Raw genomic sequence first — 26,511 nt, 5'->3', positions numbered from 1 at the left:
AGAGAGCATTTCTCCCTTTTAAACATGCCATCTTCGAGAGAGAAGAGCGAGCGAAATGAATGAAATATATTAATAAGTGAGTGAAATTAAATAAAATGAGTAAGTGCTGTCTGTGTGCATAGAAGGATGTGGAGGGAAGCCTTAACATGGCCCTTTTGGAAAATGTTTATCTAGGGGCTGGCGCTGTGGCATACTAGGTTAAGCATCTGCCTGCGGCGCCAGCATCCTATATTGGTGTTGGTTTGTATCCTGGCTGCACCTCTTCTGATCCAGCTCTCTGCTATGACCTGGGAAAGTAGTGGAAGATGACCCAAGTCCTTGGGCCCCTGTACTAACATGGGAGACCCGGAAGAAGCTCCTGGCTCCTGACTTTGGATCAACCCAACTGTGGCAGTTGCGACCATCTGGGGAGTGAACCAGCAGATGGAAGACCTCTCTGTCTCTCACTCTGTCTGTAACTCTGCCTCTCAAATAAATAAATCTTAAAAAAATGTTTATCTACTTGAAAGAGTGCACTTTCATTCACTGGGCCACTCTCCAAATGCCTGCAACAGCCAGCGCTGGACCAGGCTGAAGCCAGGAGCATGGAACTCCATCCAGGTCTCCCACGAGGGGACAGGGCCCCATGGACTTGAGCCATCACTTACTGCCTCCCAGGCACAGTAGTTTGATAGGTCCCATCAACCCATATGGAATGCGGGTGTCCCAAGCCCAGTTTAACTCACTTCGCAAATAACAACCCCCCAGATGTTGCTACATAGTGGTTCTTGTTTTTTACACATTTGAAGTTTTCTTGGAATGCTAATATGATGATGGTATTATTTAATGCCCACTATAAATATGGACGCCTGAATGGAAAGAAAGTGGATACTTATTGAGGGAACTTCCCTTAAGCTGGGCAGACTGAGCTGAGCTCACACGCAAGGAGCTTACTGGCACCTGCTGCTGAGGTGATGGTTTTAAGAAGTCCTCATTAGGGAAAATCAGAGAGCTTCGGGATTGGTGCCAAACCCTCACTTCACAGATGTGTTTCTCAACAGGAAAAGTGCTGTGTTGCACGAGATTATTCCCTTTATATACTGGTGTTTGTTATGAACACTGTAGCCGAAATTACAGATTATAAGGGCGAGGAGTCGGGTGTGGAAAGCAGAAAACGACAAGATGGAACTGCCCCAAGTCGATGTCTCCTTCCTTCCAAACCAGTTCCTCACACCCAGCGACCAAACATGGCGAGGCACCGTCCCGACCTCCGGGCCAGCCGTTTGAAAACGCCAGTTACCCTCGGCGTCCAGCAGAAGGGCTCAGCTTCCGCCCTCCGCGCCGAGTTCCGGCCTTTGTCCTTTTCGGTCCCCTATTGGAGGGAGCCACTGGGGCCCCGCCTTCTTTCGTGACGCCCGGAGGCTCCCGGGAGAGGGCAGGGCTTTGTGACGCACGGTGTGACGTTTCCGGGGCTATAAAAGGCACCGCCGAGGCGGCGGTTTCCCAGGAGCCGCCGGCAAGGGGGCAACGAGGAAGCTCGTTAGAGCGTAGCCGGAAAGAAAAAGGTGGGGGAGGGTCGGGAGTGGAGACCCCACCTGCGGCCCCCACAGGCAGTGGGCACCTCAGGGCGCATCTCGAGTTGGGAGATATGACCCGAGGTTCAAGTGTCGGGGAAAGCGGAGGGTCCCCGGAGTGAGGGGGCGCCTGTGGGGCGGGCTGGCTTCCTTGTCCTCTGCACACAAGCGCGGTCTCCCGCATTTCCCGGTCCTCCCCGCGAGGGGGGCTGGCCGAAGGACGGAGCAGGCACAGAGCGGGGCCCAAGGCCCGGGCCGCGGCTTTGAGGGCGTGGCGGTGGGTGGCACTCCGCAGCCCCCACGCGCATCCTCCGCCGTGGGCTCGCCGTTTCCCTGCTCACGGCATTGCACCTGTGGCTGGGGGGTGGGCGGGGCACGATTGTCTTTAGTTTTTGGCGAGTACTCTGGAAAGATTTGGGAAGTTATTAAGCTGTTCTTAAAGTTTAGTTTATTTGAAAGGCTGTGAGAGTTAAATCTCCCATTTGCTGGTTCACTCCGCAAATGCCCGCAACGGCTGGGAGCCTGGAACTCCATCGGATCTCTCCCACGGGTGGCGGGGACCCAGACAGTGGAGCCATCACTCGCTGCCTCCCAGGGTGCAGACTAGCAGGAAGCTGGAATCTGAACAGAGCTGGGACTTGAGCCCACGCAGGCACCCTGATGTGGGATGTGGGAGTCTCAACGACGGCCCAAATGCAGGCCCCAAGCTATCACTTTGAAACAATGTGTACTTGTGTCTATGCATTTTACCCATTTGTATAGTCTTTCTTTTTGTGTTTTCATTATAAGCCGCATTTCTTGCTCAAGGTGGTTCTGCATCCCTGGTCCGCCCTATAGGGTCCCAAATGGAGTTAGGGCACAGCATACCACCACCCCTCCACCCAGGGGGAGTTAGCCCCCTCCCCATCCCCAGCTGGGAGCCCAGGCTGCCTACACAAAGGGGGTTTTGTTCCATCTGAGGCCTGGTAGCCTATTTGGAAGCCCATCTGCTCACGTTGGGGGTACTTTAAGAATTTTATATATAGCTTCGGCTCACTAGGCTAATCCTCCGCCTAGCGGCGCCGGCACACCGGGTTCTAGTCCCAGTCGGGGCGCCGGATTCTGTCCCGGTTGCCCCTCTTCCAGGCCAGCTCTCTGCTGTGGCCAGGGAGTGCAGTGGAGGATGGCCCAGGTGCTTGGGTCCTGCACCCTATGGGAGACCAGGAGAAGCACCTGGCTCCTGCCTTCGGATCAGCGCGGTGCGCCGGCCGCAGCGCGCCGCCCATGGTGGCCATTGGAGGGTGAACCAACGGCAAAGGAAGACCTTTGTCTGTCTGTCTCTCTCACTGTCCACTCTGCCTGTAAAAAAAAAAAAATTATGTGAAATATAAAAGTGTATATATGTGTCACACATAATTATTACTGCCTGTGCCTTTAGTGCTAAGCATGTGGCTCTGCCAGAGTTGCACTACAATTTTTTAAAAGGTGGTTTACCTAAATCAAGTTCCTATTGAGTGATATTCTGTTAGTAAGCTTTCATTAAAGGAGTTCATATACTTTGTTTTCAAAGGGTTTGCTTTTAGCAATACGGATTTCATTTTGTCCTGACCTTTGGGAAGAGGAGGTTTTTTTTTTTTTTTTGACAGGCAGAGTTAGAAAGGTCTTCCTTCCGTTGGTTCACTCCCCAAATGACTGCTGCGGCTGGCGCTGATCCGAAGCCAGGAGCCAGGTGTTTCCTCCTGGTCTCCCATGCGGGTGCAGGGCCCAAGCACTTGGGCCATCCTCCACTGCCTTCCCCGGCCACAGCAGAGAGCTGGACTGGAAGAGGAGCAACGGGGACTGGCCGCATTTTTAAATACTTAACATTTTGCTGTTCCACGTGAGTTGCTGTCTGTTGGAAGGTGGCCCCTTACATAATTGCTGTAACTAAAAGGTGCCACTTAGCCCCATGAAACTCCTTATTCGGTGCTGTAGGGATGTTGCTGAGGACATGGCTCATTATGTCACACTGTTGTCTTTATAAGGACCAGAGCAGTTGTCATTCTCCCAAGTCCGTGATTTAAAAAGAAGTAAAAACTCAGACAACCTGAGTCATTAAACCACCTGTTTTCCGTTTCGTGCTAGCTGCTCGGGATGAACGGGAGGCATCTGTGTCAAAGCGAAGGCACTGCCCTGCGCTGGGATGCTAACCTTGCCTGCCTTAACTCCTCCCTGTTTTCCTACCATAATTTGCCCCTTACCCTTGATGAGATATCCTTTTTTAAATTTTCCTCTTTTGTAGATTTATAAGCTTTCAAAAAACTTCTCTATGAACACAGTTCACTGATACACAATTTCGGGTGGCAACCTTTGCTGCTCTGAGATTGCAAATTGGACTACGTGATACCCTTGGTACCACTTAAAAGCCAGAAATGCAGGAGGGGCAGCTCCAGGAAAAGACGACTTATGAAAAGAAGTGCTTATGATGGTGGGGGATATAATACTATGAACGATAAGTTAATGCCTGCTCTGGCTATTGTTAAAAACTAAGTGTAAAGGCAGAAATGCATTGGCAGTGATAAGCCTCATGACAGAGGCTACACTTAGAGGAACACAGAAACACTGTTGTGTAACTCTTTCTTTGATAAGATGTACAGAGAAGCCAGGGCGGGAGCCCTGTGTTGGGAAACAGATACGTGAGCTTAATTTGTCTTTCTCAAAATGTTGCTGCCCAGAATATTTACTGAATTTTACAGAAATAGGTATTGTTTGGTGGCTTTTTGTTTTTTGCTTTTAATGATGATCCTGGGAGTCCTGTGGGGCCTCCCCTATGCCTTGTGTTAAGAGTACTAGATCGCTCATCTGTATGTTGTAAACTGTTTAGAGTGGAACGTTCTTTTAAACTACCATCAAGAATTAGCCCTTTGGAGATTAGAATTTTATAAAGCCGGTGAGTTGAATGGAAGAGACTTGTTATGGAAACTATAGTTAACTCATAAAAATATTTTAGTAGATGGGTAGACTGTTTACAAGACTGTGCTTTTTCTCCATTATAGTTGAGATTAAAGACATCCTGCCACAATGATTTCTTCAAAGCCCAGACTTGTCGTACCCTATGGCCTCAAGACTCTGCTCGAGGGAGTTAGCAGAGCCATTCTTAGAACCAATCCGCCAAACATCACCCAGTTTGCAGCAGTGTATTTTAAAGAACTGATTGTGTTTAGAGAAGGTTAGTGACTGCTCTAGATGATGTATGTGTGGCTTTGAAAGAGAAAGCGTTTTAGATTCTGTGTCTGTGTTTGATTTCCTACATTTATTCCTGCAGGGAATACTGCTCTGGATATAAAAGATCTGGTTAAAAGATTTCATCAGATTAAAGGTAAGTTCCGTAAGGGATGATAGTTTTAATTATGCTTGTTACAAACTACATCATTACTAATATACATTCAAACTTCAGAACGTTGCTCACAAATATAGGAGGCCAATGCCTTATCCGTTAGGCTACCGGGGCTGACATGCTCACGAATATAAAAGATTTATTTATTTGAAAGGCAGAGTTACAGAGAGGGAGAGACAGAGATCTTCTCATCTGCTGGTTTACTCACCTCAATGGCTGGGGCTAGCCCAAGCTGAAGCTAGGAACCTGGAGTTCTCTGCTGGTCTCCCGCATGGTTGCAGGGACCCAAGTACTAGGACCATCTTCCGCTGCTTTCCCAGGCACATTAGCAGGGAGCTGGATCAGAAGTGGAACAGCCAGGTCTCAAACTGGTGCCCATGTGGGATGCTGGCATCACAGGCATGGACTTACCTGCTATGCCACAATGCCCACCCCAACAAATATATTTAAAAAAAATTTTTTTTAAAGGATTGTTTATTTGAAAGAGTGACAGAGTAGGAGAGAGCTTCCATCTGCTGGTTCACATCCCAGATGGCCAGGCCTGAACTCCATCAGGGTCTCCCATGTGGATGGCAGGGGCCCAAGTACTCGGGCCATCATCCTCTGCCTTCCCAGGTGCATCAGCAGGGAGCTGGATTGGAAGTGGAGCAGCCAGGACTTGAAACAGCTCTCTGATATAGGATGCTGGTGTGGCAAGCAGTGGCTTAACTTGCTGTACCGCAATTCTGACCCCCACAAACATTTTCTGTTTAAATGCTCACAGGATTTATTTTTAGTAAACCTAAGGACTAACATTTTGGAAGATTGTAAATCTTAAAAAAAATAAGGGGGGCATCTTTTGCTAACCATTTGATACAATAAACACATATGAGCCTTTAATGTAAACTGTGATTCAGCCTTTTCCCAATGTGCCTGTCTTTAAAGAAGTGTGATGAAATTTATAAAGATTGAATTTCATTGCAATACTTAAATTATAATGAGATACCTTACTTAGGAAGGTTGTACAAGTCGAGCTTCACTAATCTAAAATTCATAATCCACAACGAGCTCTAAAATGGTGCTCAATGTGAACTCAAGAGGCTTCCATAGCCTTGGCAGCTCATGACAAGAGCCTTGGGTGATTACTGACGTCATAAATAAGAGTGTCGATTGTTAAATAAGCAACAGGAGTCACTGCACTTTCTCCCCATGTAGGATCTCTATCCTTAATATGTTGTACTATGCCAGTTAACGGTAAAACTAGTCTTCAAACAGTACTTTATACTTTGTGTGTCTGGGTACAAACTGTTGAAATCTTAGTATATACTAAGTTGATCTTCTGTATATAAAGATAATTAAAATGAATCTTAATGAAGAATGGGATGGGAGAGAGGGAGTAGGAGGTGGGATGGTTTGTGGGTGGGAGGGTGGTTTTGGGGGGAAAAACTACAATCCAAAAGTTGTACGTTTGAAATTTATATTTATTAAATAAAAGTTAAAAACCCCAAAATGGTGCTCAAATAGTTTCACATTTGGGAGCATTTCGGGTTTTTCAGATTAGTGATGCTTAGCTGGTAAGGTCTTTGTGGGTATCTCAAAATCCAGAACACTCTGAAATCTGAAGGAATGCTGGCCCTCGGCATCTCAGATGTGGTAAACTCAGCCTGTATAAACACCACTTGGAAGACAATTTTTTTTTTTTTTTTAAGAAAATGCTAGTATCTCTGTTTTTTCCCATGATAGTTTCACTGCAGTTCAGGCTGGTGGACAGATCAATCTGATGTCCTGCCCGTACTTTCTGCTCTGACAGTGTCTCAGAGAGAGAGACATTTTTCAGGAACCAGTGGTCTCTGGCCTGAGACTTTGTGATATAGTCCTCAGTGTATGCGTGGAAGAAAGTTGTATTTTGTTGTGTGGTAAAAACTCTGAGCATGACAGCAGGAAACTAAGTTGACAGGAGTAACGAAAAGTTTCAATAGGCGAAATAAGGCAGAATTTACATCAGGAAAATTTGGGAAGAGCATTATAAGTAAGAGCAGTTATGACCGACAGCCATAGGCGCACATGTCTAAAGGAACAGCAAGGGGGCCAACGCTGTGGTGTAGCGGGGTAAGCCACCATCTGCAGTGCCAGCATCCCATATGGGCACTGGTTTGAGTCCTGGCTGCTCCACTTCTGATCCAACTCCCTGCTGATGCACCTGGGAAAGCAGTGGAGGATGGCTCAAGTCCTTGGGTCCCTGCATCCACATAGGAGACCCGGAGGAAGCTCTTGGCTTCGACCTGGCCCAGCCCCAGCCTTTGCAGCCATTTGGGGAGTGAACCAGCAGATGGAAGATCTTTCTCTCTGTCTCTCTCTGTACTCTGTAACCCTGACTTTCAAATAAAATAAATAAATCCTTTTAAAAAAAAATGGCAAGAACTAGCTCTTCACACAGTGTGTGTGAAGTCCAGTGGGGGAAATAACTAATTCTTACTAAATTGGCTGATTAGTGTTTTGGAATGATAACAGAGAATGAAAAAGTAGAATTTGGTGCATTGTCAGCCGCTTTTATTCTGTATCACTTTGGTGATATTAATAGATAACCAACATAGAAATGAGGAGTATGACCTAGGAAAATGTAAAAATCAAGAGGGTTTGGATCTGCAGTGAAAGGGACATCTAAAACAGAAAGCAAGGTTTAGCACAGCCAGGGGCAGCATCCGCAGGGCTGAAGAATGAGGCGCCGTGATTCTGGAATACCTGTTGTCTGGCTTCTTCCCTGCAGGGACCTAAGGGCGTTCTCAGCTCACCCCAGCGAACAGGTCTGGTACTTGCTGTTACCAAGAGTATGTACAAACGAGTGCAGCACATTAACCATCCTTCCCCTCCTCATGAGCCCAATTTCCAAAGCGATCACAGTTCCTGTCTTTGTACTTGTCTCCTCTGTACCAGTTGCTGTGTTTGAAAGTTGGAGCACGCAGGCTTGCATTTTTGAGAGTGGTTGCCTTGGTCTGTTTTCTGTTGCCATAACAAAATACCTGATTCTGGATGAGATATAAAGAGGCTTATTTGGTGCTTGTGTCAGCACCCTCCAACCCCTGCACACGGTATCACAACATGGTGAAACAGCCCCTTAATTACTCACTCTCATGAAAACTAGCCCAGTTCTGCAAGAACTAACATTAGGGGCTGGAGTTGTAGTGTAGAACGTTAAGCCTCTACCTGCAGTGCCAGCATCCCATATGGGCACTGGTTCGAGTCCTGGCTGCTCCACTTCTGATCCAACTCCCTGTTGGTGTGCCTGGGAAAACAGTGGAAGGTGGCCCAACTGTTTCAGATCCTGCGCCCACATGGGAGACCCAGAAGAAACTCCTGGCTTCAGCCTGGCCGGCCCTAGCCATTGTGGCCATTTGGGGAGTGAGCCAGTGGATGGATGATTCTGTCTCCTTCTCTATTTCTGCCTTTAAAATAATCTTAAAAAAACCTGCATGAGTCCCTTCGGAGTTCGGAGGTGATGCTTCAGAAAGCCCTGCTCTTGAGGATCTGCCTGCTGTCCAGGCTGCAGCACAGGAGCTTCTGCAGGAGCGTCTGCTCTAGCACCAGCCTGTTGTGAGAAAGCTCATGAACTTCGTGGAGGATGGCAACTGGTACTTTGAGTTCAGTTTGTTTACTGAAGAGTTTCTCTGCCCTTTGACTTAGCAGGTAGACAGAATAAAATAGAGATTTTGGTCCAGGTGAGTTCACTTTTTTGAATCTCAGGGTTGAAAATTAATAGATTTAACAAAATCAGTGGAGCAGTCGTACTTTCAAAGGAGGTAAGGAGTGAGATACTGCTGCTTTAAGGAGATTGGCATGGCAAGCAGATAATACTGAAAATAAGCTCATAATATTATTGGAAAAACTGGGGTTCTAGTTTATTGGGAAGATTGTAAAGTCTCATGAAGGTATAGCTAGAAAATACAAGTGTAGCGTTCAGTGCTGGTGTCTCATCAGTTAATCAGTCTAAACAGTCTAATCAGTTTGATTAATTTGTTTGCCTTTTATTGTCCCAAGTGGTTTCTCTCTGGACAGATGGTGGTTAGTTCTGTTGTAGAGGCTGAATGAGTCCACCTGCACCCAAGAAAGCATTACTCTGGGCTAAAGAGAGACAGATGTACTGGGATACATGTGCACTGTAACAGTCCCACTTGGTAGGGCGTTTCTTCCCTTGAGTGATACCCACCTACCTTCAACTGGCTTAATTTCCCAGCTGCTATTCTTGAGGGAGTTCTGGGTCAGTTTGGATGGTGGTTCAGTTCTCCACAGCAGAAATGTAAATGTAACAGGTATGCCTTTTTTCATCCAAATAAATCTTCCCTTGTGTTGATGCCAATTGTATATATGGATAGTGAAACAGACAATACCCTACATGTTTGACTGTTAGCCCCAAGGATGAAGGTGTTCCCAGGACTTCAGTGACTTGCAAGATGGGGAAATGAACTATTTGAAAACTAAGTCCACTGACCCTTATTCTAGTCTTTTAGTCTCTTAGGCGTGAGGCAAGGTCAGCTTAAAGATAGCGCCAGGTGTTAGGTTTTCCCACATTACTGAGTGCTAACTGCCATCCTGCATATCCGATATGAACATGAAAGACGTGTGCCTTAAAGAAGCCTTAGTGGGAATGTTGTATTCTCTGAAATTATTCCCAAACTGGTTGGTTTGCTGCCTAATAGCATTCCTACTTAGCTGTCTGTATGCATGGAAAGTGTTGATGAGAACGTGCCTGCACACAGCATTTGCTGTCAGTAAGCACTTTATTGTAGGATTCTTTCCTGGAAAGTGCTCCATTTTGGGTAGGCTTCGTCATAGGAACAGTAGTGTTTACCCATCTCCCAGTGGGGGACGAAAAAGAATTGGAAGCAAACTCTTCTTCTCTGTCTTCTGTCATGTTTCTCTATTTTCCAGAGCCTAGTGTCTTTCGGATGATGATCACTGGCTCCACCCAGGGCCGTCGTTGTGGCATCTGTCCAACATAAGCCTGTTTCCAAAGGAGCTCATCCTTGGAAGCTCTTTCTTGGGTCCGCCTCATGTTTTTCTGAACTTTGGCTGGAGATCTCCTCGCTGACATGTGACTCAAGGACAGCCGCCCCCCCCCCCCCCCCCCCATCCTGCATTTCTCTGTGTCCTCTGGAAAGTTTCCTCATTAGTCCAAATCAGTCGGTACTTGTTGGGATTGTTAGAAACTCGGGTGATATATTAAGGCAAAACTGTCATTCTCTTAAATTCCACAACTTAGTGTATGCTTAGGAAGAGGAAGAGGGAATGAAAGTAATACTCATGAAGGAACTGTTCTGGACACTTAAATGATTCTGTCAGTTCAGACAACCTTATGAAGTAGTTGATGCAGTTTTACTCGAGAGCAATATGAGACTTGGGAGTGGTTAAATAGCGTCTGTGCTTCTAACTATGAAGGAATTGGTTAGGACCATGCTCTTCCCACCACGGAGTGAATGACATTTTAGCATCCCTTTGGACAAACCTTAGATTCTTGAACTCGAGAATTAGGAGTTGGAGCCCTTTTTCCATGCTGTCATCTTCCATGCTTTTCTCTCTCCCTTGTTACCGTCTTGTGTTGCACCTGAAGCTCAGACAGTGCTGATTCTACTCTTGTTGCCACTTGGAGAGGGCAGTTGTTTCCCCTTCTGACAATCAGCTGATATCAGCCCCGTGTCATCTCCCAACCCTCTGAGCCTCACTGGGTCCGCCCAGTGTCAGCCCTACCCTGGCTGCCAATAGAGGTAAGCAGTAGCCATGTCTCTGGCATCATCAAGATGACCTAGTCACCTGGATCCCCCTCTCGGTCACCCTGTGAGCTTTTCTAATTGATCCTGGACATTCCTGGATTGACCACTTGCTAGTGATTGAAGTCCTGAGCTGCTGCTGATCGTTGGGTCTAGTTTAAATTCCCATGCAGTAACAAGGCAATTAAGCAGATCACTGTTACTTATTCATAGTAAGTATTCATAACATTGCCTTGAGTTTTTCTGGTGCCAAATTCTGTTGCTAGGCTTTATTTTTATAATTGGCTATACATCCTTATAACCATTCATATTTAAACAAGGAATATGTCTGTCTTAGGACTCTCCATATTCAAATTGTGAGACTCTGGCACCACTATGAAACTTTCCCGATTCCCTAAACGGGGGTGGGTATTATACCAAAATGACTCTCTTATTTCTTAAGCCCTGCATTTGTAGCAGTTTGTACCAAGGTAAGAATTTCATTAAATTTAGAAGAACTTTGATTTCCTGGTGGTGGTATAGGTGGTGGGAAGCTTAGGTCCATTGTATTTTTTCCATTATAGTAAGATTAATCAGTTGGAGGAATGGTTTAGACTATGGAAGGCCAACTAAATCATTGGGTCAATGGTATAGTAAAAAAATAGGGGTCAGAGTAATGAGCAGAAACATGGGATCAGGATTAAGGGAGAGGGCATCCGGGTTGGGAAGGAGATGGAGAAAATGGGGGAAAGGAAGTCAGGTTGCCAACCTGAGGTCAGGAACCCTGGAAGACAGTCAAGACATGGGGAAAGAACCCCTTGGGTCTTATTTCTAGGGTGGGTCTGTCTGTCGGTATATCAATCTACTACCCAGAAACTTTGGTTTCAAATCCAAAGTCTTTGGTGTCATAGTGATACTTTTGAAAAATATTAAATTAGTAGACTTTGATTTCTGATGACTCCTAACAGTCTTTGCTCTGTTGGTCTCTACCTGTTGAAGCATTCATTTGCTTTATGAGAAAGGCAGATATAGCTTGGAGCAAGGATGTCACTACCCAGTGTTAAGTTTCTAAAGTTCATGGTAAGCAAGCTAGCACTTTGGATTTTGCAGAAGCCCGTTGTTATTGTTAGCAGATGATTTTCTTGAAGTTTCCAGAGCTGGATTTTGATTTCAGAGCCAAAGATTCAAATTTTTATTATACGTAAGCCATAGAGAGGAAAAGATAGAGGATGTGAAGTCAGTTTCCCCTGTAAAGGAGAGGGAAATGAACAGTCCTCGCTGGCAGTGGGACTGGGGGTGGAGGGTGGCGGTAGAGCCTACAAGGTGCTAGTCAGGTAGAAACTGCGGCTAAGGAAGGCAGGCGGGTTCTCTGAGAATCCCCTAAAACCCAAGCAGAAGGCTTGTTCTTTGCTTTCTTGGGTGCTTTCTAGATTGCCTGCATTAAACATAGACCACAGTCAGCACCTACTTAGCGTTCCCTACTTTACCCAGCTCTTATGGTGATTTAGGATAGGAAGGCAAGTCCAGTATCAGCTACTCCCTCATGCTGAAACTGAAACCACGGTAATTGTTTTGTGTCAGGCATTTGGTAAATGTTTTTTTGAATGAAAGACATTGAAGTAATAGAAATCATGGGGACTCGCTGGGCTTGAAATATACTACTGCTGGTTTCCTGTGGCCTAGGTGTAGCATTTAGTGGGTCCAGATAATTTTGGATTGTCCAAGTGATTGGCAAGGAATTGGGGTGGGGCTAGGCAAAGTGAGCAGAGGGCTAGAGCCCATAGCATCACTTGAGGATAAAATTTACAGGGGATGGCTAGGTGCTGCAGAGGACCAGATCTGAGTTCGATAAGCAAATGGGCGCGCTCTCCACAACACGGAAGCAGTGAATACAGCAAGGTCCGAGACCAGTACCCGGAGACCAGAGTTAAAATTATACCAGAGGCAATGAGCAGCCAGCAGAAAAGGACAGTGTCAGAACAAGAGCTCACTCCAGCACCGAGGGTCTCTTTAGGAGAGGGAGGGACTGATAAAGGAGCAATACCCCGAGGATAGTTCAACAGACCTTTAAACTAGGAAGGAAGGTATTTTTCAGACCTAGTAAGTTCTGCCGGGAGTACTTTAATGCAGCTGAGATCAGTCAGAGAAAGCCAACCCTTGCCGGTGTGTCTGAGTAACAGTATGTACATCCTGATCCCTCCACAGGAGGCAGGCACAGCTCTGAGTCTGTCCTGCCTTTGTCCTCCTCTCGCACATTTCATGTCTTCATAGACCTCACGCACCAGGCTGATGCTGTTCGTCATCATCTGGAAACACGAATTGGCCAGTTTGCCGGATGCTGTGCTAGGTGAAATCCACTGGAGGAGAGCTTTCAGCTATGATGGAGTAGTTGATACTGGACTTGCCCTCCTGTCATAAACAACATACAGGCTAGGAAGAGTAAATAAAATGAAGTCAGTGCCTGGATGCTTGGGAGAGGGGTTCATAGGAATGGAGCCCCATGTTCATCCTGCTTTTCTCCCAGAGGGCGTTTTTCCGATTCTTGTGCGGAGCAGTGGAGCCCAAGCAGTGAGTGGAAGTCTGCCTGGGGAGAGGTAATAGGAGAATTTCTGGCTGCCAGTGTGGCTGAGATTTGGGTGAGAGTACCAGAGAAGAGGCATTTTCAGAAAGCCCTCCAAAAGTAAGCGAGGAAAAAAAAAATTCCCTTGGATATTGTTTTTGGATAACTTCTAGGCTGCTCACGTGTGAGCAGAAGAGAATGGTTGGGAGACTGAAATCCAAGTAGAGATTTCAGAAGTGGTACAGTGTTGGGAGAAGTTTTTCAGTTTTTTAAGATATATTTATTTATTTGAAAGGCAGAGGCAGAGAGAGAGGTCCTCCATCTGCTGGTTCACTCCCAGGCCATGGCAGAGAGCTGGATCGAAGTGGAGCAGCCAAGACTCAAACTGTTGCCCATCTGGGATGCCTGCACTGCAGGCATCGGCTTTACCCGCCGTGACACAGCGCCGGCCCCGAAATATGCTAACTTCAACAAAATCTAAAACCAAGTCTCAAAAGGATCAAATTGATCTGCCATTTTAAGAATAAGTCAGTACCATTTAGAAGAAAATAGAGCCTCTTCAGTGCATCATGACTGTGAGCATGCAGTTGAAAATTACCAGACATCTGGGTCCAGCACTGTAGCATTTTATTTTTGAAATATTGAGAGGCAGAGTTATAGATGGAGATTCTGTCTGCTGATTCACTCCCTGAATGGCTGCAACGGCCAGAGCTGGGCCAATCCAAAGCCAGGAGCTTCCTTTGGGTCTCCCATGTGGGTGCAGGGGCCCAAGCACTTGGGCCATTCTCTACTGCATTCCAAGGCCATTAGCAAAGAGCTGGATTGGAAGGCGAGCAGCTAGGACACAAACCGGTGCCTATATGGGATGCTGGTGCCGTAGGCGAAGGCTTAAAGTACTATGCCTCAGCACTAGCCCTGTGGTGTAGCATTTTAACCCATGCTTGAGATCCTGGCATCCCCTATGGGAACACTGGTTCGAGTCCTGGCTGATCTGCTTCCAGTAGGCACCCTGATGTGCCTGGGAAAGCAGTGGAAGATGACCTAAATAGTTGGGCTATAAACACCCACGTGGGAGACCTGGATGGAGTTCCAGGCTCCTCGCTTCAGCCTGGTCCAGCCAGGTGGCTGTTGTGGCCATTTGGTGGTGGGGGTGAGCCATCAGATGGAAGATCTTTCTCTGTCCCTTTCTGTCACTGTGCCCTTCAAATAAATTTTAAAATTACTAGACATTCAATAAAGCAGGAAGAAGTGACTCGTAATCAAGGACTAGAACATAAAATACTTAATGGAAGAAGACCAATTGAAGATCCAAATAGTAGAATTACTATGTGAGGACTGAAAATTAACTGTGATTAATGTTTTGAAAAGATAGGCAAAGAGGTAGAAAACTTTGAGAGGTTGCAAATCCATAAAATAAGAAACAAATGGTTATCCTGTAATTGCTTAAAAACATATTGGCTGACTACTAGAAGACAGAATTGGAAACTAAAAAGCAGGCCAATAGACAACCAAATTAAAGCAAAGAGAAAAACAATATAACACAGTAGACATATTTAGGACATTGCAAAATAGCTGATAGTGTTATCAGAGTTTCAGGAGGAGAAAATGGTAAGGAAGTAGTATTTGAAAAATGGTGGCTGAGTTTCCCCAGTCTGCCTTAAGAGATACCAGCTTACGGATTCCAGAAGTCTGGTGAACAGAGCGTGCTGAATACAAAGAAAACAATACTGTGGAACAAACATCTTAGTCAAACTGCTAGAAAAAAGATCTAAAACAGAGCAGGCAGGGTCCAAGAGCATGAGTGCTTTGTCACCTGGGGCTGTGTGCCTGTGGCCCCAAACCCATTTAGGATGTTTGCGGCAGAGGTGGAGTGTCTGCCATGCCACCCTCTCTTTGGCCTTCATTGAAGCTGGGAGAGAAGAGTTGGGTTGGGTAGAAATGTGTGGGGGGTGGTGATGGTGGTCCAGGGAGATGTGGGAGGAGGAAGAGGGGAATGAGCCAGAGAGGTGTCTTGCATTTGGTGTCACTCCATGTGACCACCAGGCCCAGGGCATTAGCTGGTAGAGCTGGGGAGGCCGTGGGAGAGCCGAGGCAGAGGGTGTGGCGGGGGAGATGCCACCTGGGCTACTCCTGGATGCTGGTTCCCCCCACTCTGGCCACTGTCTTTGCTTTCCACCTCCTGCAGCCCTAATTACTAGCCACTTTCCCACCGGCCTCTTCTCATTGCCAAAGCTGTGTAAATGACCTAAAAGCCAAGGCACCTACTGCACTGAGTGCCTTGTCATGTGGTCACCTGCTGTGTGCCTCTGTCCTTCACATGCTGTGGTATTCATAGTTTTGTTTTTTAAGATTTATTTATTAGAGTTTTACAGAGAGAGGTCTTCCATCCGATGGTTCACTTCCCAGTTGGCTGCAACGGCCAGTGTTGTGCCGATCCGAAGCCAGGAGCTGCTTCTGGGTCTCCCACGTGGGTGCAGAGGCCCAAGGGCCTAGGCCATCCTCTCCTGCTTTCCCAGGCCATAGCAGAGAGCTGGACTGGAAGTAGAGCAGCCAGGTCTTGAACCGGCGCCCATATGAGATGCTGGCTCTTCAGGCCAGGGTGTTAACCCGCTGTGCCACAGCGCTGGCCCCCATAAGGTCTTACTCAGTGTTGATGTCTCAGTCTGTCACATAACAGAAGCACAGCTAATGATTGGTGAATGGGGGTCAGGGAAAGGAGGAAGACAGATGGACCCCTACTTCTTACTTCCTGATGTTCAACACGGAGTGGCTGGAATCCTGTTCCAAACTTAGACTGTATGCCAGACAGCCTCCAAGCCTGTCCAGCGCTGTTGTGAGCTCCCCCCTCCAGGCCGTACGTGGCCTCCTGTCTTCCCTCCTGTCTCCATATCTTCTGATCTCTAATACCTTTCCAACTTGCTTTTCAGTGCTGGAATTTGCCTTTTTCCTTAAATTCCCCTGCAAACTATGGGCCCCATGGCTCCCCCATCTCCACGAGTTCTGGCTATTCTGAGAAATGTGGTATACTTGAAATTTACCTCATTATCTTATTGGTTCCTCAAAAAATTGAGGTTTTTCAATGTTTTCAAGTTACCAGTTTGAATCACCTGTTTATACTTAAAAAGGAACTTGTACAAATGGGAATGCCTATAGTCAGGCTCCTAGTTGTAGGAATATGTACAGGTTTTTTTTTGTTTGTTTGTTATTAAGTAGAATCAGATCACTTAAGTGATAGTGGGTTAATCCTCATAAGATAGGTCAGCTCAACCCTATAGCAAACCTAGTTTACAATTTAATTTCAAAAAGTTTCCTGCTACAAACATTATCTTGGGGTTACAACCCGCAATTATTGGACTTATTAAAACATCAGAGGGCAGCTATTTGCCATTCTTTAAGGAACTCTATATTTATATATATGTATGTATGTATGTATATGGTGGTAACTAGTATGTATCCATGTGCAAACATTGTCTCACATATTCTAAACAGCCAAATGGTTACTCTGATGCTTTGTATTTTCATATACACTGTGAAAGTTTGAGATATCTAGACTCAGTTTTTTGAATTGAAATACATCTTTTCAAAATATACTCAGATATACATATGTGTGTGTGGTGAGTATCCAGCTTGTACAGCTCTGTGTTGTGTAACAAGATGCATTCCTTTAAATGCAGCATGAGACAGTTTTGTACAAATATCAGTGCATTTGCACAAGCTACAATGGCTGTGATGTTGCTAGACAGTGTCTCATGGGCCCACCATTATCACAGCAGTCCCTGCTGACCAAATGTCCCTGTGCCCCACAGGCATGTGCAGACGGTTACATGTGTTTTTACACAGGAGGGAGAAAATGGCACCCTGGGTCTTACCACCCAGTTGAGGAAATGACCAATTTAATTTTAAAGCAAAGTTAAACCTGTTAAGGCTTTTCATTTGTAATTTGATAACAAGTTTTCAAAATGTTTCTGTATGTGTTTTCAATGGGTGGTGTTGGTTCCTTCCCCTTTTCTTTGAATTGTTTATGGAGGACTTCCAGGTGTATCATTTATCCAGTCGCCACCAACACACCATGAGGTTAGAACTGTCCCCCAGTTTGCAGATGAGGCAGGTGGCTGTAGGAAGGAAAACAAAGTAAATTACCTGACTAAACTCTGTTTCAGAATTAAAATACATTACTTTCCAGAATGATTGTTAGTTAACAGGGGACTTGGAGACCAACAGGCGGAGACCAAAAGCCACTGCCCCCTCCACGTAACGATTTATTTATTTGGGGCTGGCACTGTGGTGTAGCAGGTTAAGCTGCTACCTGCGTGCTGGCATGCCATATGGGCGCCGGTTCTAGTCCCCGCTGCTCCACTTCCTATCTGGCTCTCTGCTATGGCCCAGGAAAGCAGAAGAAAATGGCCCAAGTCCTTGGGCCCCTGTACCTGCATGGGAGACCCGGAATAAGCTCCTGGCTTCGTCACAGCTCCAGGTGTTGTGGCCAATTGGAGAGTGAACCATTGGATGGAAGACCTCTCTCTCTCAATTTTTTTTCAAAAGATTTATTTATTTGAAAGGCAGAGTTGCAGACAAGGTGAGACAAAGATCTTCCATCCTCCATTCACTCCCTAAATGGCCACAACAGGGAGGCCTGGGCCAGACCAAAGCCAGGAGTCTGGAGCTCCCACCCGGGTCTCCCCCCCCAGCACTGCTTTCCCAGGCACACTAGCAGGGAGTTGGATCTGAAGTGGAGCAGCTAGGACTTGAACTGGCGCCCATATTGGGATACTGAGATGTAGGAGGCAGTGGCTTAACTTTCTATGCTGACCCCACGAAAATGTCTTTTTAAAATTTTAAAGTATTTAATTTCTTAGATATAACCCCATGATTCTCCTCCTAGATAAAATTTTAGTTATGACAGACCTGGGAGGGAGATGCGTTTCAGAGGGCACATGGCTGCTGCCAGGTGGCGGCGGGCAGCAGTGTTGGCCTCTGCAGATGGTCAGGGGGTTTCCAAAATCCATGCCCTGGGCTGCTTTGGTTCTTGAAGCTTCCTGGAAGTGGACTTTACAGGGAAACAGTGTCCCAGAGGCCTGGAGTGGGTTGCTCTGGGCGTGGGGAGGTCGGTCTGGTCAGGGAGTCACGCTTATTCCCTTCGCTGAACCACGGGCCTCATCCCAGTGCGGGGCCATGTGCCGCAGCCTGCCCCACACAGGCGGCTCTTCCTGCTCTCGCCCCTCGCCTGGTGGTGGCCGGCTGGGCCGGTGGGCAGGCAGGAGTTCCTTGTTGTTTGGAGTGGCCCGGGTACCTGGTGGTGGGCGAGGCCTTCTCAGCATTGCTGCCCTTCATCCACAGGGCAGCTAAACTCTCAGATCTGGGGTCAGTCCTGAGCCAGGCTTCCTGTTTGTGCTGCCGAGGTAGGACGCTTGTCTGATGCTGGTATGGGATCTCGCTCTCTGGCCTTCTACCCTACGCCCAGCTTTCGTGTGAGGCCTGTGGAAAACTGCTTGCGTGAATTCCTCCTAGGTGTGCAGTCCCCAGCCTGGCCCACGTTTGTCCTTGCCAGGAGGTTAAGTGTTTAGCTTGATGCCTCCTCACCAGCTGGTCTGGCCCTGCCACAGCTGGAACATTTGCTGTCCCCTCTCTCCTTGCAGGGGCTGGTACCTCTGGGGAGTCACGTCACTTACGACCTCAGCTCTAATGGACTCAAGCAAAGTTATGATTTCACGGCTTACCTGCTTTTTTCTGGTTTGGCTGGGAGTGATTTTTTTTGTACCTTTCTGTGTCTTAAGCAAGGTCAGGCTTGTTTAAATCGGATTCTTCCCGTTATGTGGCGTCAGCTCCTAAGATCTTGGTCAGTACCATTATCAGATACTTGTACTTCTTTCCTTGCAATATTTGCACACCTGTCGTCTCCTCTACTGAATGTGAGCTACCTGAGGTCTCGGCCTAACGTCTGTGCGCAAGCACTGGAATGTAGCATGGGCAGAGGCTCTGCTAAATTGTGTCGGGGGGGCTTTCTGAAGAGATGATTACAAAGAGTTTATTGTTCTAAGTAGAGAGAGGTACCAGATTTTTCTTCTTTGGTCTTTTTGGAACTTTCCTCTGTATTGAGCTTTTGACTTGGTGTCAGTTCCAGAATTAGACACTTAACTTGAATTTTAAATCATGTTTAAAGAAATCAGGTTTTCCTGTGTTCTTTGGGAAGCAACTGAACATAGGAAAACCCATCTCCAAACAAATCCTTGATTAGAAGCAAAGCACTCTTGGAAAGCAAATGCTGCCTTGCCCGCAGATTGCATTACGAGATGAAACAGTTTAAGAAAAACCTCAGTGGCAGGCGTGAGAACTCGGTGAGTGATACAACCAAGGTGGTTGGACAGGTGCCCAGGTGCCAAGCACAGGGACTTCACGGCAGTTTTCCAGCTTTAGGACTTCCTGGAGGTCAGTTCCCGTGACCCCCCAGCCTGAGGGAAGTCTCCTCGGACCTGAGGATTCCAGAGGCCACGCCTGGACTCGGCCCCCTTTTCCTATCATCTTGAGCTGGGTTCGTATGATTCCACTCTGACAGCAGGACCACCATTTTTAAGTGAGACTTATGTTCCCTAATGTAAAAAAGCTGATAATCTCCTAGTTTGCCAGTTCATCAAGCTAAACTTGATGTGCTTTCTTACACTGAACAATGCCTTTATTAATTTGACAGTCTCTTTTGTTAACTTATTATGACAGCAGCTGGAGACCAGATTATTGTCCAAGTTGTCTCTCTTATTTCTTCCTTTCCTCGGTTTTGTGTGGAACTTTGGATCAGGAGCTTTTGCCATGCAGGTTCTCACCTCCTAATTTCTAGTTATGATCCCTCCCCCAGTATGGATGGCTTAGGGTGGTATGTAATTGTCATCTTTTTACTGTACTATTTACTGTCACTTCTGAGGGTCCTGGAAACACAGGAAGACTTTCACCCACATTGCATCAGAGCTGTTGGAAAATAAGCAAAGATTTATTGACACTGACATTTGAGTGTTTAACCTGTTGCTTTCTTTAAAATCCTCTTTTTTAATTAATGCTAATTAATGCATCTGGCTGGTGTTTTTAGTGGAGAAGTGGTCAGAAGGAGCGACACAAGAGAAGAAACCAGGATGCCTAAAAGAGCGAGAAGGAACATCTGTAGTTTCCCAAGAACCTACACGGATGGAAAAATCGACAGACACAGAGGAGGACAATATAACTAGACCGCAGTACAGCAACAAAACCACCCAGTTTCCATCAGTTCATGCTGAGCTCACAGAGCCTGAGGAGATGCCTGAAGCAGCGCGTGGTCCTTCCAAACCCACCACCCCTAAGGTCACCACCCCACCCTCGTCACCATCTCCAGCAGCCGTGCCAGCAGAGTTTGCCTATGTGCCAGCTGACCCAGCTCAGTTTGCTGCTCAGATGTTAGGTAACGTTTCATCTGTTCGTTCTGATCAGTCTGAAGTGTTAATGGTGGATGTGGCCACAAGTATGCCTGGTATCTCGAAGGAGGTACTGGGCTCGGAGGCTGCTGAAGAGCTCCAGGTGACCAGTTCTCTCGTGTATTCTGGAGAGGTGGTAACAGTGGAGGTTGTGAGCCAGACATCCGTGCAGGTAGATTTGGGTTCTAAAGCTAACGACCGTAAGGCTGAACCATCAACGGCTTCCTCATACCCCTTGCAGGGTGAACAAGAACCTCCTGCTCCTGAGGTCCCTTTGCAGGCCGATGTTGAGATTACATCAGCTGTTCATATATCATCTATATATAACAATGAGCCTGTGACTGAAGGAGTTGTTTATATCGAACAGATACCAGAACAAATAGTTATTCCTTTTACCGATCAAGTTGCTTGTCTTAAAGGAAATGAGCAGTCACCACCAGTTAGTCCCAGACCTGTAGTAGCCAAGACAGCCTCAGGCCTGCCTAGAGAGCCTGCCAAACGTGCACAGTTGGAGGAGGAGAAATACGACTCCTCGGGACACACAGTCCTGTTCTCTGACGCCTCTCTGAGAGGTCAGCCCGAGGGACCTGCAGAACCCCCGGATGCAGAGAGCTTTATCAGAATAGGCTCCGCGAAATCTCTGCAGCTGGAAGTGGACATGATGTCCGTAGACCCTGGCAATACTGGGCAGGAGTCCTGGGAGAACTCTGCACCCTGGGGGGCAGAGGGCAGACCTGAGCGCTCAGGTGCACCTGTCAAGTCATCTAGTGGCCCCTTCCCTCCTGCTCCAGAAGGTCTCCCGGAGCCAGAAATGGAACCAGAAGGGGAAGTCTCACCTGAGGAACAGGTTTGATGAAGCCAGGTAAGAGAATTAGATATTACACAACTACAAATTGCGTTTCAGGTGGCACGTGTATTTCAGGGAATCATCTAGGTAGGCTAGATGCAGCTTGGCCAAGGTCTTTATTTTCAGTAGTGTTTTTAAATGCCAAACCCATTTAAAGGCTTTGCTGTATTTGAAATTTTACTCTAAGGTGAGTGTTTTTAAAGTAACCTCCTGAAAGGCCGGCCTCAAAGTTTGGTCATCCAGTACTTTTGTGCTAGTGTTTTGGACACTTTTTATATATATATATATATTATATATATATATATAATTTTTTAAGGAATTTATTTATTTGAGAGGCAGAATTAGAGAAAGGGAGAGACAAAGAGAAAGGTGTTCCATCTGCTGGTTCACTCTCCAAGTGGCCACAACAGTCGGAGCTGGGTGGATGTGAAGCCCGGAGCCAGGAGCTTCTTCTGGGTCTCCCACACAGGTGCAGGGGCCCAAGCAGTTGGACCATCCTCTGTGCTTTCCTAGGTGCATTAGCAGAGAGCTGGATTGGAGGTGGAGCAGCTGGGACTTGAACTGGTGCCCATATGGGATGCCAGTGCTGCAGGCGGAGGCTTAGCCTACTATGCCACAGTGCCAGCTCCCTGGACATGTCATATTTTAAATATATTGTTAAAAGCCTATTGTCAAATAGGCTCCGGGTTCTAGTCCCGGTTGTTCCTCTTCCAGTCCAGCTCTCTGCTGTGGCCCGGGAGTGCAGTGGAGGATGGCCCAAGTGCTTGGGCCCCTGCACCTGCATGGGAGACCAGGGAGAAGCACCTGGCTCCTGGCTTCGGATCGGCATAGCTCCAGCTGTAGCAGCCATTTGGGGGGTGAACCAACGGAAGGAACACCTTTCTCTCTCTGTCAAAAAAAAAAAAAAAAAATATATATATATATATAAAAGCCTGTTAAGTACCAAAAAATGTGATCTGAATATTCCTGTGGCAAAACTGTCATTAGGGAGTATTGTGTGAAATTTCTCACTTGTGAATGTAAACTCAACTACAGCACTGCATTTACGTAGGCTGTGGCATTTAAAAAGCCAAAGAAATGGTGGTGTGTTTGACTGCTTTCGCGCCGGGTCAGCAGAGCCCTACAACCAGGTTTGGGGTGCTGGGGCAAGCGTTTATTCCTGCCTGGGGGCTCCCTGCAGCTGAGGGAGCAGCTTCATAGCTGTATGGAGAGAGGGAAGGTCAAGTCCAAGTTCTGTGACACAGGGGAGCAGGGAGTTGGCAGCGACGAAAGCAGAGCCTGGCACGTGATACTCGGTGCAGTTCAGATGGCTGGCTTCCTTCCATCAGTTCCCCAACAGGTGCCCAGATGAAGCTGCTGTCTTGGCAGCTGGCCTACCACCAGTGCTGTCCTGGGCCACAGACTGACCTCCAGCGCCATCCATTTACGGCGTTGCGGCTGCCCACCCTCCTGCCCTATCTGCAGAGGCCCCCTCTCTTCAGGGAGGCCAGGAACGTGCGGGAGCCGATGCCCCACTCCTGTTGCAGGGACTCTTGACTCCGGCCAGTTAGAATGATCAACAAGTGTTACCCAAGCAGGTGTTAAGACTAACGACCAAATTCTGGCTGGCAGTGTGACAGGGATTCTGCACAGCGGGAACGCAGAGGGCAGTGCTGGGAGCGCAGCATGCGGGACTGGCATTGTACTTGTGGCTTAAGCAGCACTTCCAGACCAAGTCACTGTTTCCAGGTACTTAATTGTTGTTACAGTAGAATGGAGTTTCTCAGCACTTGAGATATTTAACAAGAAAACCCAGATTGAGTTATCAAACTGCATTAAAAAAAAAAAAACAACACTGAAGACTGGGCTTTTTTTTTTTTTTTTTTTTTTTTTTTTTGACAGGCAGAGTGGACAGTGAGAGAAACAGAGAGAAAGGTCTTCCTTTGCTGTTGGTTCACCCTCCAATGGCTGCCACACCGCGCTGATCCAATGGCAGGAGCCAGGTGCTTCTGGTCTCCCATGGGGTGCAGGGCCCAAGCGCTTGGGCCATCCTCCACTGCACTCCCTGGCCACAGCAGAGAGCTGGCCTGGAAGAGAGGTGCCTGGGACTAGAACCCGGTGTGCCGGTGCCGCAAGGTGGAGGATTAACCTAGTGAGCCGCAGCGCCGGCTTAAGGGCTTTTTAAACTAAGCTTTGAGGAAAGAGGAGTTGAAAGTGTCTCAAGCTACTGAAAACACCGCTAAATCATGTTTAGTGTAACTCCTCCCTGCATCAGGGAGACGGCCCCGTGTGCACAGGGTGAGTGGCCCCCTTGGGAGCTTTTCTCCTAGGACCTGGCTGAGACAGCACTGCCTTCAATAGGCAAGTGACACTGGGCACTCCAGACTCCTTGTGTAAGCAGAGTGACGGGGCACTCCTGGGCCTCTGTTCTTAACGCTGTGGGACTGAGCAGCCTTTTACTGTCACACAGGACCTAGATTCCAAACCTCACCTAAAAGGAGTGCCCTCTGGGGCACTGAGTTCTGGAATATGTGTGGGGGATAATGGTGCTGTGCAGGGCCAGGGTCCAAGACACCGCCTAGTGCCTGATTTTCTTAGGAAAGAAAAAACATTACACAGATGGATTAACGTTCTTTTTAGTAGCTTAACATACTGTTAAGTTGATTTTTTGGTAGAGCTGAAAGCTTTGTTAACTGTCCATTTCCTCTGAGGCCACCACAGGAGCCATGTCTGAGGTTCAAGTGCCTGGAAACAGCTGCTTCGAATGAGGTTGCTACTTCTGCTCCAACGGTAGTGTGTGCCATCTGCCGTCACCATTACATTGTTCCCATTTTCCAACTGTAGAGAATCTCTTTTCATGTTACCAGACATAATTTACATAGTCCTCTCTATAGCATGCTTTATGGCACACGTTACTACGACTGTTTGTATATAAAAAGGTTTACAAAGACATTACTGTGCATAGCGCCTGATACAGAGACCAAACCTTTAATACCTGCAAATTTTGTGTTTTTTTTATAGCAATAGCAGCAAGCGAAGCAGGACAACCACCACCATATTCTAACATGTGGACCCTTTATTGTCTAACTGATATGAATCAACAAAGCCGCCCATCACCGCCACCTGCACCTGGGCCTTTCCCCCAAGCAACCCTCTATTTATCTAATCCTAAGGATCCACAGTTTCTGCAGCATCCACCGAAAGTTACTTCTCCAACTTATGTGATGATGGACGACAGCAAGACGACCAGTGCCCCACCTTTTATTTTAGTAGGTTCCAATGTTCAGGAGGCTCAGGATTGGAAACCTCTTCCTGGACATGCTGTTGTTTCACAGTCAGATGCCATGAAGAGATACGCTGCAGTACAAGTACCCATTGCTGTTCCTGCAGATCAAAAATTCCAGAAGCACACCCCAAGTCCCCAGAACGCTAGTCCTCCTCCGAGTGGAAAAGACGTCCCCAGGCCACAAAGCCCAGTTTTTCTTTCTGTTGCTTTCCCAGTAGAAGATGTAGCTAAAAAAGGTTCAGGATCTGGTGACAAACGTACTCCCTTTGGAAGTTATGGTATTGCTGGAGAAATTACTGTGACTACTGCCCATGTTCGCAGAACAGAAACTTAAAACTGGTAGGTAAATTTCCCTACCATAATATGTGGGCCTTAACACACTTGAGTTTACAGCATTTGTTTGTTGACTTTTAAACTGAACTAATATGTAATGAGTTGGGATATAAGCTAATATGTGGTTATTGTCTCCAACTTAACCACCGGTTACTAAAAATGTATAGTGGGTGTTACACCAAGGATTTGGTGTCCAGTACATGAACCAATCATCTTTGAGTTCCTGGTTCTTTGTCTAGTGCTGTGGTAGATTTTTAAAACAGGAAAAGAAATGTAGCTGGCATATCGAGTGGGGATGAGCTGGAAACAGCTGGAATTAACTTTAGATAGAATGATTTTAGCTTTCCTAATCATTTTAAAATATTTGATTCACCCAAGCTGGTGTCCCTCCTTGCATGTGTGGACAACGGTGAGGAACAAGGTACTGTATGGGAAACTAGTGGGTGTTCTGGCCCGCCTGTAAACTGACACCTGAGTATGAGCAGCAGCTGAGAGCCTGGCTGGAAGGAGGGTAACAAAAGATGAAGGTGCTGGCCGGCACTGCAGCTCACTAGGCTAGTCCTCCGCCTGCGGCGCCAGCATTCCGGATTCTGTCCCAGCTGCTCCTCTTCCAGTCCAGCTCTCAGCTGTGGCCCGGGAAGGCAGTGGAGGATGGCCCAAGTGCTTGGGCCCTGCACCCGCATGGGAGACCAGGAAAGAAGCACCTGGCTCCCGGCCTTCTGGGAGGTGAACCAATGGAAGGAAGACCTTTCTCTCTGTCTCTCTCTCACTGTCTAACTCTGCCTGTCCAAAAAAAAAAAAAAAAAAAAAAGTGGAGAGGGGTTGGTTGTAAGCACAATGACAGAGCCAGATTAAAACCTCAGTCTGATTCTATGTGGAAAATGGACTGGAAGCAGGGAGAGAAGTTACATGTTAGACACATCCACTTGAATTACTTCAAATGGTCTGAGATGGACAAAAGTCTGGATTTCATTCATTGGCAGGCACAAGTACTACAGTTATTCTAACACAACTCTTCTGAAAATACCTTAATAGACTTTGAGTAGAACTGTCTTCAGCAGGAAAGTACAGGGAAGTAAGAGCACTGATCTTGCACTCAGATGCTGAGCTTCAAAGTTTCAATGTTTATATTATTCCTAACAGATGCTGAAAATGACGCCGTTTGAGTCAACCTGCAAGGTGGAGTCTGCCACCAAGTGTAATGTATCAATAAACTTCGTGCAAGCATAAAACCCGGGGTGGGTTCTCATTTTTTAAGTAAGGAGGTATTCAAACCACCAAACCCAGGAGGCTGTAGGAAGCACCAGCATTTTCTGTACTTACCAGAGAGGAATCACCCAGTACCTAAGTGCCTGGTTAGCCCTGGGGTGGTGGCACCTCAATACTACCCTGAGTACTCCAAAGTGTCCTTAAGGGGCAACATGAGTGCATCTGAAGTTTTAAGA

The 26,511-nt window shown here is 47.0% G+C and overlaps 1 protein-coding gene across 4 annotated transcripts; it reads left to right on the top strand.

Annotated features, from left to right (window-relative positions):
- The first annotated feature begins 1,396 nt into the window (after positions 1-1,396).
- Positions 1,397-26,298, top strand: CABYR (calcium binding tyrosine phosphorylation regulated). 4 transcript variants are annotated; one of them, XM_008261151.4, is made up of 6 exons: positions 1,427-1,544; positions 4,568-4,740; positions 4,837-4,890; positions 20,264-20,608; positions 24,469-25,072; positions 26,210-26,298. In XM_008261151.4, exons 2-5 carry the CDS (start codon positions 4,593-4,595, stop codon positions 25,065-25,067), a joined length of 1,146 nt encoding a protein of 381 aa, XP_008259373.1. In that variant the 5' UTR covers positions 1,427-1,544; positions 4,568-4,592; the 3' UTR covers positions 25,068-25,072; positions 26,210-26,298. The 4 variants fall into 4 exon arrangements, with proteins under 4 accessions (XP_089161377.1, XP_089161379.1, XP_008259373.1 ...); XM_089305252.1 differs by having other exon boundaries at positions 20,264-21,483; XM_089305253.1 differs by lacking the exon at positions 4,568-4,740 and having other exon boundaries at positions 1,398-1,544.
- The last annotated feature ends 213 nt before the right edge of the window (positions 26,299-26,511 follow it).

The sequence above is a fragment of the Oryctolagus cuniculus genome, chromosome 10, assembly GCF_051225735.1.
Source record: "Oryctolagus cuniculus isolate XC-2025 breed Fujian yellow rabbit chromosome 10, ASM5122573v1, whole genome shotgun sequence".
Lineage (NCBI taxonomy): Eukaryota > Metazoa > Chordata > Mammalia > Lagomorpha > Leporidae > Oryctolagus > Oryctolagus cuniculus.
This window is presented reverse-complemented; position numbering and strand designations above follow the sequence as displayed.